Genomic DNA, 17,770 nt, shown 5'->3' with positions numbered 1-17,770 from the left:
CCTGCATCTTGCACCCGGCTGTGTGTGCTGAATGGTTTCCGCGGATTCCTTGCACAGTCTGCATCTTAAGTCTTGTCTGGTGTGAAAGAACTCCGCTTATGTTACTCAGAGCCTGGTCTTGTGCAGCCATGACCAGCGTCCCACAGACCTGCAATTTCTAGCCGTTGTTGGGACTTTCTTAGGTCGGCCACCGTTGATATCTGGCGTTTGTACATCCCTTGGGCTGGCTTGTCCTACCATGGTCTCTTGTCCTCTGGCCCACTTTACTTACACCCATATCCCCTGCCTGCTGTCTGAGGCATTCTCCTAGCAGGTCGGTCCATAGCGACCATTTTCCTGACATTTTCATGAATGATTCGCATCTCTTCCAGGACCGTGGGTTTGACCCGTCCAAGTTCCCGCCTCTTTTATTCCTACGAGTGTACATTCATTCGCTCGACGTTGGACTTTGAAAGGACTACTCCTGTTTGCAGTTCCTGCTCTTGACATCAGCGGCTTACAGATTTTTCGCTGGCCCCAGCCACTAATGCATATACCTATATGTACACAGACACACACACACACACACACACACAAGCACACACGTATGTGTGTGCTTGCGCTATATTTTCAGCATGCTTATGAAACATGCCGAGGACATAGGCCAAAATGAGCTAGATTTGAAGATGGAGAGGCTCGCTGAATTGTTGCTGTTGTTGTAAGATCATTACCTCTGCGTTGCTCTGCAGAAACAAAGGGTTGAAACGGAAACGCGGTTTTACCTCAGATACACATCATGCCGGATAAACTGAGGCAATTGTATGCTTCAACAATTTGTTTGCAAAGTAAAACAAATATACACATTTCGCAGTAAAGCGACAGAAAAATAGGGATGGAAGATGTACAGGGCAGAAGATGAATTTGCAGGAGAAACAGCAGCAGTAATGTAAAAAGTTTAAATGAGGCCACGTAATTATGTTTCAAGGGGTAAACCCGAATAAAAAAATATTATTATTAATAATACATGCTCTGTGAAAATGACTGCTTCTGATATAATGTTAAACGAGCTAGAAGTCAAAAACAAAGAGGCAGTTTTAACCAGAATTAGTTAACCAGAACCAGTTTTAACTGTAATCCAGTGAAAGAGGAACTTGTGCCCACAAGGCACAAACGGGCTAAGCACAAACACAGCCAAATATAGAGTATACTATCCATCGACTGTGGGAAACAGCTTGTACCTTTTCTTCCTGTTTGAGCTCTGTACATGCACATTTTCTACCAACAAAATGCAATGGGTTATGGATTGTACAGGGGAAATTTTTAACAGCGTTTTGCAAACCATATTTTGGAATTTAATTTCGCCGATAACTAACCCTCAGTATTTTATCTTGTAGCAAAATTCATTTTGTTTTAATTCTGTACAGAAACACAAGTAGCAAAAAAGCAGCACAGCGGGCGTAAGACGAACACAATAAAACTGAAGCAGGTGAACGTATCTAGATTGCAGAAAAGCGAAACTGCGCTAAAATGCCTGTCCGTGAATCAGCAGAGGAGGCATTCCATAAACTTGAACTAAGATATCTTGCACAGAACTTTTCATCGTACTCACGCTGACGATCACGGTAAGTTGTCGGCACTGAATACCACCGTTCAAATATGGAATAGCTTCACGACTCACCGATTAACAGCAACAATGCGGCGGTGATCATGATCTATTTTGTACTGTTTGGACACATAATTGTTCTGTGCGGAGAAGATTCTGATACTGCTGGTATTTTCAGGAATTGTTAAGAATGTGACTGCAGAAGGGAGGAGCTGAAAGGAACACGTGACATAGGACATCACAAGTGGGTACAGAATTAGGCAATTCGCCGTAATGAGTCTGCGCACCATTCCATCTGGGCAGTTTTATCATACCTCTCAAACCGATTCTCCTCCCGTCTCCAAGGAACCTTTGACTTGGTTACTGGACAACAACCTATCGACATCCAATGTAAATGTACCCAATCTCTTGGCAGACACAACTGTGTCAAGCAATGAATTTCGCAGATTCACGATCTATTGTTTGCTATTCAGCCTCATCTCTGTTGTAAAAGATAGATACTCTGCTGATTCCAAAGGAAATAACAGTGTTACAGTAACATTACAAATGCACAGACATGCAAATACAGGAAGAGAAGTAGAAAGAATTTTTAAAATAGTTATTTCAATCAGTCAAACAGGAGGGGTCATCATTTGCCCGGCTATAGATTTACTCATTATAGAGCCTAAAGGCCGAGAGTAAGAATGAACTCAGATAGTGCTCTTTGGAAAGGCGCAGTTGTCGTTGTCTATTAATAAAAGAACTCCTCTGTTCAGCTAAGGTGGCATGCAGAAGATGAGAAACATTGTCCAGAATTGCTAGAATATTCCGTAATGTCCTTCGTACTACCACCCTCCAGTGTGTCCATTTCCACTGCTATAACAGAACCAGCCATTCTAATCTGTTTGTTGAGACTGTTGGCATCATCCATGTTGATGTCATTACCCCAGCACACCACCGCATGGAAGATTACCCTGGCAAAAACAGTCTGGTAGAATATGGAAGGAGAGTCCTGCATATTCCAAAGGATCTCTTCAGGAAGTAGAGGTGACTCTCGCTCTTCTTGCACACAGCCTCTGTGTTGGTGCTTTACTCAAGTCCATTATCCCCAGGTGCACCCTCAAGTACTTGTAGGTCCACACCACATCCACGTCCTCACCATCAATAGTAACAGTGAGCAGTGCAGGCTTAGTCTTTCACAATCTCCTTTGTCTCACTGATATTGATCTGCAGAAAATTCAGCTTGCACCATTTGACAACGTCCGTCACCAGGGCCCTGTATTCATCCTCCCGTCCTCCCTTTATAAATCCAACTATTTCTGAGTCATCAGAGAATCTCTTCAGATAACATAACTCAGTGTTGTATCTAAAGTCTTAAAATATACTGGGTAAACAGGAAGGGAGCCAATACAATCCCCTGTGGGTCCCCAGTGCTTATAGCAATATCGGACATACAGCTCTGAAGCCGCACAAACTGTGGTCTGCCAGTCCACAGCAAGTTCCAACTTGCATTAAACCGAGCTTCTCCCCCAACAATGACAGCTGTATGGTATTGAAAGCACTTGATAAATCAAAAAAAAAACATGATCCTCACAGTGCTTCCCTACTTGTCCAAATAGAGTAGGCTCTGTTCGGCAGGTAGATAATACTTTCGTCGAATTCAATGTTACAGTTTGGTATACTGCAGGGTATCGAATGCTGATCTGAACAGGGCTCGGAGGTGAGCAAAGCGCTGGGACAAGAACACAGACATGGACTAGGACATTGGATAGGCAAGCGAGACCAGGAGAAGGAACTGGGAACTAGGAGCCTGGGCTTGGACTCCAAGCCGGAGACTGGACTAGGACCCAAAACCTGGGACTTGACTCGCGTTCGGACTCCGGAACTAGACGAGGACATGACGTGGCTACAGGACTGTACATGGCTTGGCTTCTTCATGGTTTGGGTACTTCATGGCTTGGGTTCTTCGAGGCGAGGACATGACGAAGTTTGGATTCGGACTCTGAGGCAGAGACTGGACAAGTACCCAGAACCTCGGGCTCGGACTCCGGAACTAGGCGAGGACATGACGTGGTCTTGGGAGACAGGACTAGGCGAGGCTACAGGACAGAACGAGAGACTCCTGGGCAAGACCCCGAGGGAACTCCAGTACAGGACGAGGGAACTCCAGCACAGGACGAGGCACATGAAAAGGGCGACAACAGGAAGCCTTGACTTGGTACTTAGGAAGAGCCGAGCCTTGGACTTGGGACGACAGGAACCTCAGAACGTTGGACTTGGGACTACCGGAATGCAGAACAGAGAGCCCTGGTCTTGGGGAGGACAGGAACACAGAGCCTTGGTCTAGAGCACGGGAACATGGAACCTTGAACTTGAGAGACAGGAACACAGGGCCATGGAGCACAGAGTTGGGATCCCTCCTTGAGAATAGGACGTAGGGCTGGGACTCATGCACAGAATGCTGAACACGACGAGACGGTTCCCAACACTCTGTAGCAGCAAACGGCCGGGACTACTTACAGAAGGTGTGGACACAGAAACAGTTCCCAACAGTAGGTAGCGGCAAACGGCCGGACCTACCTAGCGAAGGCTTGGGCGCAGAGACAGTTCCCACTGAACGATAGACAGTTCCCTATCTTAATACGGCAAGGCTCCGGTCTGGCTCCGGTGGTTGAACTTGATAAGGTTGCAGGCAACGATCCAGACACAGGTTGCACTAATATTCCCAGCCCCAAGACCAGCATTGGGTGCCTATGATTAAGCCCAACTGAAACAAGGGACAGCCGGAAGACCCGGAGTCCAGAGTCCACGGACCGAACCGTGAACCGGAACGTGGACTTCACGGACCGGAGCATGACAGTGAGTGCACAGAAGGACAGTCGAATTGTCTGAGGAGCTTATTCACTGTTAGCTCTTTTAGATTTTATGTATCTGCGAAAAGAAAGACTTTGGTGTCCTCATTTACACTATCGGCACCTGATCTTCATGTTTCATCTTTTATCTCCTTTATATCTTTTGTTTGTCTTCTGTCGGTTTTTAAATGTTTCCCAAACCTCTCGCTTCCCACTTAATTTTGATATATTCTCTTCCCTCTCTTTTGCTTTTATGCTGTGTTTGACTTCCCTTGTCAGCTGCGGTGGTGGCATCCTGCCTTTAGTATACTTCTTTGTAATGTATCTCACCTGGATTTTCCGAATAGTTCCCTAAAACTTCAACCCTTGATGTGACTATCGCACCATTTCCCACTTTACATGCGTCTTCTATCTTCCGTTTGAATTTGTATCCCAAATCCTACTACTGTTCGGAAACCATGAGGGTCTTACTGACTTTGTAGCTTCTTAAAATACCCACAAGGATCCTACATCTTCCTATCCCATGTTAACTTGTTATAAGGGTTTGGTTTCATCTTTTGCCAACAGCGTCACCCACCTCCCCTCAGCCTAACTGCCCATCTTTAGTAAAAATATGTATCCTTTCCTGTTAGGCTCTCAACTACTGATCTTTTTTCATCCATGACTCGGTTTCGGCTACAAAGTCGTACCTGCCAGTCCCTATCTGCTCTACAAGATCATCGACCTTGTATGCTGCATGCCTTGAAATACAACTCATGCAGTCCTGTATTTGTTCTCGGTTTTCTTTAATGTTACCGGAGCTTAAATTCCTATCGATTTCTAAACCTTTACGTCTATTTATTTTGTCTTGAGATTTTGCAACTTCCCCGGCACTTTCCTTCCGGTTATGTGATTCTTACTTCTAAACCGTTGAACTGTTGAACCTACTATTTTGATTAAAGGCCCATTTTAACGCATCCCACTGACTGCAATTTTGCTGGATCAACTTTCTATCCTTCTTCACTGTCTCACTACACACTGCACCTATTTGTATATTAACTGCCCCGTCCTCCGCCCTGTCACTCTGGTTCCAAATTCCCTGTCAATTTCTTTAAACGCTATCCAACAGTTGCGGCAAACTTGCTTAACACTGCCCCACCTGATTTCATGTGGAACGGATCCTGTTTGTACAGGTCAGATGTTTGCCAAAGAAAATCCCAGAGATCCAGAAATACGAAGGCTTGACCCAATTTTTCAGCCACACATTCACCTGCCTACAGATCCTTTTCTTACTCTCACTGACGCGTGGTACAGGACGGTATGCAGAAAAAACTGCATATGACGTCCTGCTTTCTACCTAAATCCCCTTGTTGTAGCTTCAGCACCCCATCCCTTTTCTTACTTATATCGTTGGTACCAACATGTTCCACGACTTCTGGTTATTCAGTGTCCGTCTGTCTGCTGTGGACCGAATCGGAGACGTCCCTGACCCCGGCACCTGATTGGCAACATACCATCGGGATGTCTCCTTCATATCCACAAACTCTCCTGTCTGCTCTTCTAACTATGGAATACCGCATTACCACTCCAGTCTCTTTCTTCCCCATTCCCCTCTGAGCCAGAGCCAGACTCAAGAACCAGAGACTCAGTTGCTGCTGACGTCAATCGCTCCTCCTTCCGCAACAGTATCGAAAGTAGTAGAGTTATTAATGAGGGGAATGGCCAGAAGGGTATTCTGTACTGTCTTTCAATTTGCTATCCCTCTTCTGACTACCTGCTACACGGCTGCTGCAACCTACAGGTGACTATGTCACTTTTGCTCCTATTTACCACATCTTCATTCTCCCGTACCAGCCGAAGGTCAGCCAGATGGAGCTGCAGTTCTCTAACACGCATGTAAAGAGCTGCAGCTGGATACATATCGTGCAGATTATATTATATTATGTCATGTGTGAAGCCAAGCAGAGCTGCAGAACAGATACCGTTAATGAGAGAGAGAGATAACGAGAGAAAAGGGAGAGCCATTCAAAATACTAAAAAGAGAGAAGAGAGAGATAACGATTCAGTATGTTGGCGTCTGCCACAGACAGTTTGCTTTGAACCTAAACTGTTCATTAACAATCCTTCTGAGACAATAGGAAGTGTGAAGTTTGATGGACAGGTGATACCCCATCAAGTGGAGGATAAAATAGCGGGTTTGTTAAGGCACAGACACACACGCCACGAGACCCTGGAAAGAGCATTGTGCCCCACAAGTTGGTGGGAGTTTGGAGGACCGGTTCGCGATAATCGGTCAGAGGTTCACAGGGTGTAAACGTACGACCAGTGGGAACCTGTTGTGTGTCCGCCCTTGCCTGGGTGCCTGGTTCACCACGGAAGAACGATCGCATCCGGAATGGAGGGGTCACAGTCGGTGACCGCAACGGGATCAGAAGGCATCGAAAGGTTTGCCTGAAACCTCAATCGTATCTCTCTCTCTGTCTTTCTCTCGCTCTCTCTCGCCCTCTCTCTCTCTCTCTCTCTCTCTCTCTCTCTCTCTCTCTCTCTCTCTCTCTCTCTCTTTCTCTCTCTCCCCCCCCCCAACGGTACAACAACAGCGATTACTTCGAGCCACACTAAACTGAACTGAACTCTGCTTCACCTTAACACTGACAATTTACCCTAGACTGCGATAGAGCTTGGTTGATTCCTATTACCCTATTTTTGTGTATATGTGTATACTATCATTTCTAACCTGTTCCATTTATATCCTTGCGGTTAGTGTACCGTGTTACTTATTTTCTTAATAAAAAAACTTTATTAGTTTCTAGTAATCACAGACTCCAACGAATGTTCCATCTCTGCTGGTTTGACAACCCAGTTACGGGGTACGTAACAATTATATTATATTTAGACTTAAGATTAGTCACAGAATGGAGGGCGATCTCATCGAAGCAAAATCATTGAAACAGGTCACAGATCCTCATGGCAGAGAGGGAGACCATTCAGTCCGTCTATTCTATCAGAGTTTTCTATCATTGCTTCCTATTTTCCCAATGACATATTATCTAATGTAAATCTAACTGAAAGCCATACCGCTCTGATAGACATGAGGGACACTTTTATAGTTATAAATAAATCTATATTGAGTTTCCAATAGATATGAGTATATATCATCCACTCTGAACTCTGTCCGAAAAAGTGTTGATATGTGGCTTCATTACTATGGAAGACATAAGAAAAATGCTATATGTTACAAAGAATATAGAGCATAGAATAATACAGCACATTACAGGCCCTACAGCCCAAAATGTTGTGCCGACCCTCAAACCCTGCCTCCCATATAACCCCCCACCTTAAATTCCTCCATATACCTGACTAGTAGTCTCTGAGAGTACTAGACAGGTAAAGAAGAGTAAGTAAATTAATAGTGCAAATGAAAAATAGCAATGACGTGCTCACAATTTTTTGGACTGTTCAGAAATCGGACGGCAGTGGGGATGAAGCTGTTCATAAAGCGTGGAGTATGGGTCTTCGGGCTCCTGTAGCGTTCCCTTGATGGCGGTAGTGCGATGTTACTTGATATTGACGTTACTTGATATGATGCACGCGGATATAAAATGACGATACGAGATGAAGCTTTAACGTAATTCACCTACACAGACAATAATTCATTTCCGCTCGACTAGCAATATTGTTCTCTCCTGAAGTCCGAGATTCGGAGAATCTAGAAAGATGGAAGAAAAGCTTCACGAGGATGTTACATGATCCGGAGCCAATGAATTATCAAAAGCGACTGGATAGGTTGAGATTGCTCTCCAGGAAGCTGAGGAGGATGAGGAGTGACCTTGTAGAGGTTTATGAATGCATGAGGGGCGGAGATCTGGCACATCCGTTTAATCTTTTTCTTCCCGTCGTAACAGAAAAGATAGATCTAAAGACACATGGAAAAGATACAGTGTGCGCCAGGGGAATCAGGAAGACGAGTAGGTTAACATGGTGAAGATGTCAAAGCAAGTGCTGGAATCAGCTGTAATTAACATTTTAAACTTCAGCCACGACTCTGGATGCAACGAAATCTCTGCAAACAGAATTCCGTCCGATTGGAAGAGCTTGGATAGTTATCCCCGTCAGAGCAGACGAGTTAGGTCAAGGAACTAACATAAAAGTTGCTGGTGAACACAACAGGCCAGGCAGTATCTCAGCCAGAAACGTCGACCGTACCTCTTCCTAGAGATGCTGCCAGTTCTGATGCGTTCACCAGCAACTTTTATGTGTGTTGCTTGAAATTCCAGCATCTGCAGATTTCCTTGTGTTTCAGTTAGGTCAAGGGGCAGGTTCTGTGTTATTTATTCCATGACTCGATGGGCCAACTGGCTTAATTCTGCTTCTGTGTCTTATGATCTCATGGCAATAGCGTCGCACTAATTGCTACACTACCGTGGCGCCCCGTTTCTGATCGTTATTCCTCAAGATAAACCAACTATTAGCTGCAGGGACGCCAATTACTGATCGTTACATCGATACTGATTCAGTGCGGTTACCACAGACAATAAACAGCAGCTATACTGACGTAAGGGAACAGAGAAGTGAGAAGATGTTTGACACCGTACATTGCGCAATAAGCATCAATGTAAAGACGTTTTTTTTCATCTAAGCGTAAGCACTGAGGAAAAACTCTGGGAAAAGAGAAAAGAAATCGCGCAGGAATAGCAATCTCAACATGGTAACACATCTATTACATCAGTCTTAAGATGGCGCATTACTCGAAATTCCAGTTACTGTAATCGCAGGATATAGGAGGATAGTATATATTTTCAGTCCGATATATTACTGGATATCCAATTATGGGACGAACGGTAACATCCACACTCTGAGAAGTATCCTTCTTCTAGCTTTTGATATATACACTAATGACACGATACCGCAGAGCATTGCTCTGAACGAAATTCTTTGCTCACGTACATTCGATGAAGAGAATTAGATCTCACGAGGTCAAGTACAAACAACTAGCATGAATGTGCGCCGAGCGTGGACAAAAACGCGAAAGAAAATATAGGAATGCTATTCTCGAATCCCTGAAAACAATAGATAATAATCGCTGTTTCAGGCTGAGAAAATTAGCAGCTTCAAGTGACCTTGGAGCGTCACTGCTCGAGTGACTGTGGATAGGTTTCCCATGAAGCGATTGCAATGTGATGAGTGGTGTCGAAGTTCTGAGAAATGTTGAAGCTGCACTCATTCAGACAAGTAAAGATAATTCCATCACTGGTGTATCACGGTCTGGCATGGAAACACCAATGGGCTTGAACGGAAAAGCCTACAAATGGAGCTTTAGGTCCAGCCCCTCCAGATTCGGGAACAGTTATTAACACTCAAACATCAGGCTCTAGACCCAGAGGGGACAATTTCACTTAACTTCCCTCACCTCAGTAGAGATCCCACAACCTACGGATCAACTTTCAGGGACGCGTCATCTTATATTCTCGATAGTTCTTGCTTATTTATTAATGAATACTATTGTGTTGTTGTTCTGTGTTTGCACAGTTTGTTGCCTTCTGCACATTGTTTGTTTGTCCGTCTTTCATTGTGTGTACTTTGTTTCTTGGTTTGACTATGTTTTTTTTGCATTTACTGCGAATGACGCAAGAAAATTAATCTCAGGGTTGTATATGACGATATATATGTACGTTGATAACATTTGCTTTGACCGACTTCGGAATTGTGGTTTATACATGTCTGACTCGCACGGGGGGAAAATTACACAATATCCTGCAGGGACTCTGCCGGCCAGGCAGCATCAAGGGAGGGAATAGACAAGAAATGGAAGTCTGCAGATGCTGGAAGTCCAAGCAACACACATAAAATACTGGAGGATGAAATGTCTCGACCCGAAACTTGGAGTGTTTATTCTTTTCCATAGATGCTGTCTGGTCTGCTGAGCTCTTCCAGCATTTAGTATGTATTGCAGGGAAATAGACAGTCGACGTTTCGGGTCGAGACCTTTCAGGAAACTATGTGGGGTGGGGGTTGCCAGTGCAAACAAGGTTGTGGGCAAGTTGAAGCAAGACAGGTGGCAGGAGAATCCAAATGAGAGGGGAACAGGGGATCAGAAGTTGAGGAGGGAGAGCTAGAATGACGAAAGAAGTCGGGAGGTTGTACATTGAAGGGGATCAGGTCTGAAAAAGATGGAATCTAATATGATAAGCCAGTGGACTGTGGAATAAAGGGTAGAGTTGAGAAAATTGAACCGGCGGGGAGAACACGTAATTGATCGGAAGATCGAGAGTGTGGAGGAGGGTGAAAGAGCCCCGACTATTTGTAGGATTTTTGGCCTCTGACCTGCGATTATCGCCACGTTGTACATATGGTCATTTTCCAATTGACAGTCTCCCGTGAATATCGAGTAATGGTGATACCTATGAATGCTAAGGAGCGAGTCATGAATATGGAGCACACTGCCTGATGGATGGCACAAAGGGAGATTCTCGCGATGTTTATGAAATATCATAATCAGCAATTCAATAAGAATACTTGCTGGTGAATGGGAGTAGGACAGACATGAACTCTATGGTCGGCATGTCAATAATTGAGAACTTCCGCCCTCTAGCGGTAATGACTATTCTCTACAGCGAGTGTTACCATGCATGCAAAGAGGGAAGTCAGAAATGTTCAGTGTGGGCCATGCATAATCCACAAAAGCGAAAAATTAGGTTCAGACACTGGAATACAAAATAAAAGCAAGAAATACAACAACACTCAGTATGTCACGCAGTATTACAGGTTAAAGGCCCTCTGTCGGAGCAGGGAAAGACAACTGAATAATATTCTTTATGTTTAAAAGAATTGCAAGCGGTAAGGAGGTTTAGGACGAACGTAATCCCTGTACAGAGGTGAGAGTGATTGCCGTAAGGGTAACGTTCAATATGTGACATGTTAACTGTGAGATTACAAACTAGTTGAGTATTTCCCTGTAACCCACACAAAATGCTGGAGAATCTCGGCAGGCCAGAAACATCTATGTGAAAGAGTCAACCGTCGATGTTTCAGGCCGAGAACCTTCATCAGGACTGGAAAGAAAAAGATGAGAAGTTAAAGCAAGAAGGTGGGCGGAAGGGAGGAAAAAGTACAAGGTGGTAGGTAACAGGTGAAACTGGGAGAGGAGAAAGCGTGCAGTAAAGAGCTGAGAAGTTGACAAATGAATAAAAGGATAGAGATGGGGGATCATGACAGAACAGGGTAGAAGACCATGAAAACAGGGAAGAGGGAGGAGCACCTGAGGGAGGTGATAAGCAGGTAAGGATACAAGGCGAGAGTGAGAAATAGAGATGGAAATGCTGCAAGTGGGGGTGGGGGCAATTAAAGGAAATTTTAGAAATCGATGCTGCCAGTTCGCAGGCTACCCAGACGGCATACAAGGTGCTGCTCCTCCAACCTGAGTGTGGCCTCATCGTGGCAGTAGAGGAGGCAATGGACTGACATGTCGGAATGGAAATGGGAGGTAGAATTGAAATAGATGGCGACTGGACCACCATCTTTGTGAGTACTTCCCTGACATGTGTTAATAATTGCACAGTAAATCAGTCTGTTCTAATGAAGGGGGGAAACCGACATCTGCCCTCTGTCATATCCATCCACTAAACACTGCAAGTGGAACAGCGGTGAGTGGTTTAATAGGGTCACGCAATCAAAGGTTATTGAATGATCTGGCACGGAGAAAGACAATTTCTCTAAACTGAGCTGAATGAATCAAGCTTCCCATCTTCGATTATTCGAATGGCTCGCGTTTGACGCAGATCCTTCTAAACTTTTCCACAACAAAATCCTTTCAGTTATTGTTCAGTACCTGCCACAGCCAGTTTCGTCAGAATGTTATTTTATGTACGCACCACTCCCTGTGTGTATAAAGTTGACCCTGTTGACCCTTACAGTTCTGTTAATTCTTAGCCGTCAAACCTTAAGCTATGTCCTCAGGGTCTTAATTCTCCACGCCCTGGGAAAGTAGTTATTGTAGATGCTGGTGAATTAAGTTAAAAAATAATGTCGTATCGTTTTTTTAATAGCCGCGTGAGACCTATCTGTTGGAATAGATCCAGAAATAGCAATGGATGTTCTCACAGAAAAGAACGATGCTGGCGCTTTCAGAAGCGCGTGATTCCGCCATCTAGCGGTATAAATTATTCTCTACAGCGAGTGTTATCACATATGCAGAGGAAGCATGTCCGGAATGTTCAGCGTTGGTCATGCATAAACAATAATAGCGAAATAATTCTGTGAAACGTCACGTCAAGTCACTTTTTATTGTTATTTCGACCATAACTGCTGGTACAGTACACAGTAAAAACGAGACAACATTCTTCAGAACTATGGTGCTTCCGAAACAATGCAAGAAACTGCACTGAACTACGTAAAACAACACAAAAACGACACTAAACTACAGACCTACCCAGGACTGCATAAAGTGCACAAAACAGTGCAGGCATTACAGTAAATAATAAACAAGACAATAGGTAAAGCAGAGGGCAGTAGGTTGGTGTTAGTCCGGGCTCTGGGTATTGAGGAGTCTGATGGCTTGGGGGAAGAAACTGTTACATTGTCTGTTCGTGAGAGCCCGAATGCTTCGGTGCCTTTTGCCAGATGGCAGGAGGGATACAAAATAAAAACAGGTAATGCAGCAATGCTCAGGAGGTCACTGAGAGCTATAGGTTGAGAGTCCTCCGTCAGAGTAGGAAAGTGCAACTGAAGAATATTCGTTAGTTTAACAGAATTGCAGGCGGCAGGGAGGCTTCGGATGAACGTGATCTCTATACAGGGGTGAGAGTGATTGCCGTAAGGGTAATGTGCCATGTGTGATATGTTAACTGTGGGATTGGAACGTGGTTATTTCCCTGTAACACACACAAAATGCTATAGGAACTCGGCAGGCTAGTCGGCATCTATGTAAAAGAGTCAACCGTCGACGTTTCAGGCCGAGACCCTTCATCGGGACTGGAAAAAAATGAGAAGTCAGAGCAAGAATGTGGGGAGGGGCGGTGGGGAAGAAGAAACTCAAGGTGATAAGTGAAACCCGCAGGGGGTGGTGAAGTACAGAGCTGGGAGGTTGTTTGATGAAAGAGATAAAGGGGTGGAGAATGGGGAATATGATGGGAGAGAGTAGAAGGCCATGGAAGAAAGGGAAGATGAGTAGCACCAAAGGAAGTTGATTGGCGGGGAAGGATAGAAGGTGAAAGAAGGAAATGGGAATGGGAATAGCAAATACCGGAAGTTCGAGAAATCGATGTTCATGCCTTCACGTTGGAGGCTACCCAGACGGAATGTAAGGTGTTGTTCCTCCCGCCTTAGTGTGGCCTTGTAACTGCGGCGGGGTCCATGGACTGGCATGTCGGAATGGGCATAGGAAGTAGAATTGAAATGGGTTGCTACCGGGCCACCGTCTTTGTGAGTACTTTCCTGTTACGTGTTGTCGATTACACAGTAGGTCAGTCTGTTCTAATGAAGTGGCAACAAAAATGAGCCCTGTGTTATATCCATCCACTAACCACGGCAGGTGGAGCAGTGGCTAGTGGTTTAATAGAGTCACACAATCAAAGTGTAACGAATTATCCGGCACGGAAATGGACTATTTCTCTAAACTGATCCAAGTGAATCAAGATTCCCATCTCAGATAGTTCAAATTTATCGCATGTAACCAGGGTCTTTCTAAACGTTTCCTATACATATATTTGTCCAAATACCTTCCAGTTATTGTTCAGTACCAGTTTCACTGGACGTTAATTCTATATACGGACCACTCCCCTGTGTGAATAAAGTCGATCCTTGCGTTCCTGTTAAGTCTCTATCATCTCACCTTAAGCTACGTCTTCATGTTCTTGATTCTCCCTGCCTTGGAAAAGGAGCATGCGCATTAGCGCTGCTCGGCCCTCCGCAATTTAACTGAGATCTTTGTTTTTATTATTTATTCCTTTATGGGATGTAGGCGTCGCCTGTTAAGACAGCATTTATTGTCCGTCCCTTGTTGCTCTTGAGACGGTGATCAGCTGCCTTCTGGAACCGCTGCAGTCCCTGAGGTGTAGGTACATCCTGGTGCAGCATGCAATGTATAGTGGGAAATTCAATGGCTAACCTTGGAGAGTGGGATACTACCATCGTATAATCAATGATAGTAATTTTACAGTTCCCGGTGAGTAGCAAGTTGATTCTACCTATCCGTGTCTGTCGAATACTTGCCACCTTTCTTTTCCCTCTACTACACTCAACTTGCTGGCGATTGTGATCTTGAGCCGAGGGAAGTGCGGTCACTCCAAGAGCATCACCGGCTACCTGGTGACCATAACGCGCCCGAACTCCTGGTCATAGTCACCGATCCGTTTTCGAAATGGACTACACTAATCTATTTCCGGTATACATTCCTAAGTATTACTCTCGTTTGAGCTTCCATCTATTTCCTGGTGTTTACCATCACCGCGCTCTGTTTGGCTGACAGTCGCCTTCACCTTCGATCAGTTGGTGGCCACTTGTCCTGAGAAGCTGAAAAAAAAATTGCACTGCAAGAACGGCGACTGTGGTTATAACGACAGTGAACTTGCTGGACTGTTTGGAGAGTGAACCGCGATGGTTTGTGTACGAACTTTCCTACGTGTTTCATAATCTTTCCTTCGTACCGTGTTACGAACTTTTCTTTTGCGTGGGTCGCATATGTTCTCATTCACCGCACGTTAGCCACTTGTGTTCCGTTCTCTCTGATCCTGCTGCTCAACGTGTAGACGGCCACACCGGTTGTCGCCGACAACAGAGTACGCCGGGGGCTTTGGGAAAAGGAAAGCGAGAACCCCGAGCAGGAGAACCGCAGGAAATCCATCTGCTGCTCTTCGGTATCATGGGAGGTTTTATTTTTGCTGTGGGTAACACAGGTTGTCTTTCAATTCTTTACGATCATTGCAAAGATATCATATGTAACCAGCCCTACCGGCTATTACTACATAACTGATGCCGCAGCCGGAATGTCACGGCTCCTCAGTACCTACACCAATACGTTTATTTATGTTGTAATACAAAGTAAATTCAGGGAAAGGTTGAACAGCTGGGGGTGAAATTTCCTCTGGACAAGTAATGGCACCTTTTATTCGAAACGTCAGTAGAGGCATGATTACATCCCATTACTCTGTGTGTATTATATTTATTATTCTGACCTTTCCGACTTCAAGCTTTTCCTTCACAGTTGAATTTCAAACCTTTTTAATATACAAAATATCTTTATTACAAATTCAGTGCGACATATATGCAAACCAGTGACGAGCACAAATACTACACTACAAATGGACAATTCACATTAAACTAAAATGTTTCCATCTCTGTCAATGATGGCAATAATCTCCCGCGGAGCCCAACGGTCTCGGAACGCCCTTATGGTCGCTGTGGACACCTCGTGTTCCTTCTCAATATTTACCCGGGCAAGAAATATATCCCCTAAACATTGCTAGGAAGTCTAACCGGGCAGAGCCTCCCGCCACGCGTTTCCAAGACCCACCGATGGCTGATTTCGCCAGCACCAGACACAAGTTGATAAGGACATTCTCATCCTTCCATGCCCCGCTCCTTACCGGATTACCTTATATAAATAGGGCGGGGCTAAAATGCAACCAGAAGGCTAGAAACAGCCCACGCAGATAGAATTTAGTCCCTTACGTGTATTTATAGTTTTTCCGTTAGGACGAGTTCCTGACAATCATATTTTAAGCATACGCTGCAGTATAGAGACCCGAGATGCGATTAATTATGTTGATGCTATTGTAGAGCAGTCGTCTGGAAACTTTCTGAAGCCATTGTTAATCTGGTTTATCTAAAAATCGTGTGATTTTGCCTCTGGAGTCAGATCTTCTCCTGAGGTTTCAGGGAAAATCCAGGTGAAAAATCACCGTGAATGGAGGTGTGCACATCTTTATGTAACGTCAGGGTTTGTTTTGAGTCATAGAGCAACGCAGCACGTCTCCAAACTGTTCGAGCCAACCAGCTAACAGCAACCTCCGTGCCCACGCCCCCAGCTTCCTCAGTGTATCTCATTTGCTTCCGGGAAGGATCGGTGTTCTTTTCGCAACTCTCAAACGCGGACTGTAATGCTCTCTTCAGTGGAACAAGAACAGAGGAAACTCTGTATGATGTGTTGGGTTTTTTCTCCGAACTTTGCAATCCATTTGCAAATGTTTTTCCAACATACGACGAACCCCATCTGCTCAGAGACTCCTGCTAAAGATGGAATCTTCACTCTACCTGACATTCCCACAGCAAAAATGGCTGTTAAAGAAACACTCTTGTTAAAGGGAGACCCTCTGTTATCCGGTCCACTGTGAGAAATCAGATCTCTTCCTATAATGGAAAGTAGCTGCAGAGGAATTCTCTTGTCAATCAGGGATACCTGTTACTTAGGGAATTACTCACCCTATCAGAGGCCCTTGTGATCCTGAGACTCCCCCTAGCCGCGACGCCCCTGAAACTGGAATTTCACAAGACCGCACGTCCTGTTAAAGAGGGCAATATATCCCCTATCAAAAACTCTTGTGTGATGGGCAACTCTCTGATATCAGTGACCCTGTTAAAATGGAATGCGTGACACATCAACAATCTATGTTAAAGTCGGAGTCTCTCCTACATCAGAAGCGCCAGTAGATTTATGAGTCTTGCACATTTGCCTGGCAGGAGAGTTTCTCTCCCTTGTTGGGGACTGTGTTAAAGAGATTCTCTCTCAACTCTGTTCAAAAGGACATCTGTCATCCATCAGTGACCCTGTTTCTGAAACGATTATCTCCCCATCACCCATTCCTGTTAAAGACAGAAATCGGTACTGAGCAACCCTAATGAATATCGGTCTCTCCCCCAGCAGAGACTCGCACATACACTCCGCACTCCTGCACCAAGGGCCTCGATTTTCCTTCTCTGGGACCTTATAGTCTCCTTTAGCTTCTCTCCTTCACACACACACACACATACTATACCAATCCACAGTCTCTCACCTCTCTCTCTCTCTTTTACATTCTATTTCTCACTCATCACCTCTCTGTCACAATGTACTTCGCGATTGCCTCCCTAGCAATCTCCATGTGCAAACACGTCTGCATACAATACTCCGTGCGATCTCACGAATGTCTTGTTCAGATGTAAAATGAAATCCCTACTCATATGCTGAGTGTCACGGCAGATAAAGCTCAGTGCACCAAATTCACTGCTTCTTCACTGCTCTGTCGATCTGTACCTTCTCGTTTAGAGACAGATGTACTGGAACCTTTTGTGTTTTCTGTGCCACAACATTCCCTAGAACCTTGACACTTTCTATCCTAGTTTGGCCCTGGTTTGACTTTCCAAGATGCAAAACCCCGGACGTCTCTGAACAAAGCTCCATCTGCTA

General features: G+C 44.8%; 1 protein-coding gene and 1 pseudogene across 1 annotated transcript in view; both read right to left on the bottom strand.

Annotated features, from left to right (window-relative positions):
- The window catches only part of LOC140189844 (immunoglobulin superfamily member 1-like), a 78,344-nt gene extending 76,567 nt beyond the window's left edge, over positions 1–1,777 (bottom strand). The window contains exon 1 of the mRNA XM_072246150.1: positions 1,658–1,777. Within this exon, the coding sequence (XP_072102251.1) occupies positions 1,658–1,688 (31 nt within the window). The 5' untranslated portion in view covers positions 1,689–1,777. The remainder of the gene's footprint in view (positions 1–1,657) is intronic.
- LOC140189847 (histone H2AX-like) overlaps positions 1–17,770 on the bottom strand; it is an 836,563-nt pseudogene that overhangs the window by 274,212 nt on the left and 544,581 nt on the right.

This window comes from Mobula birostris, chromosome 29 (genome assembly GCF_030028105.1).
Source record: "Mobula birostris isolate sMobBir1 chromosome 29, sMobBir1.hap1, whole genome shotgun sequence".
In the NCBI taxonomy this organism is placed as follows: domain Eukaryota; kingdom Metazoa; phylum Chordata; class Chondrichthyes; order Myliobatiformes; family Myliobatidae; genus Mobula; species Mobula birostris.
Note: the sequence above shows the minus strand (reverse complement) of the source record. Positions and strands in the feature narration are given on the sequence as shown.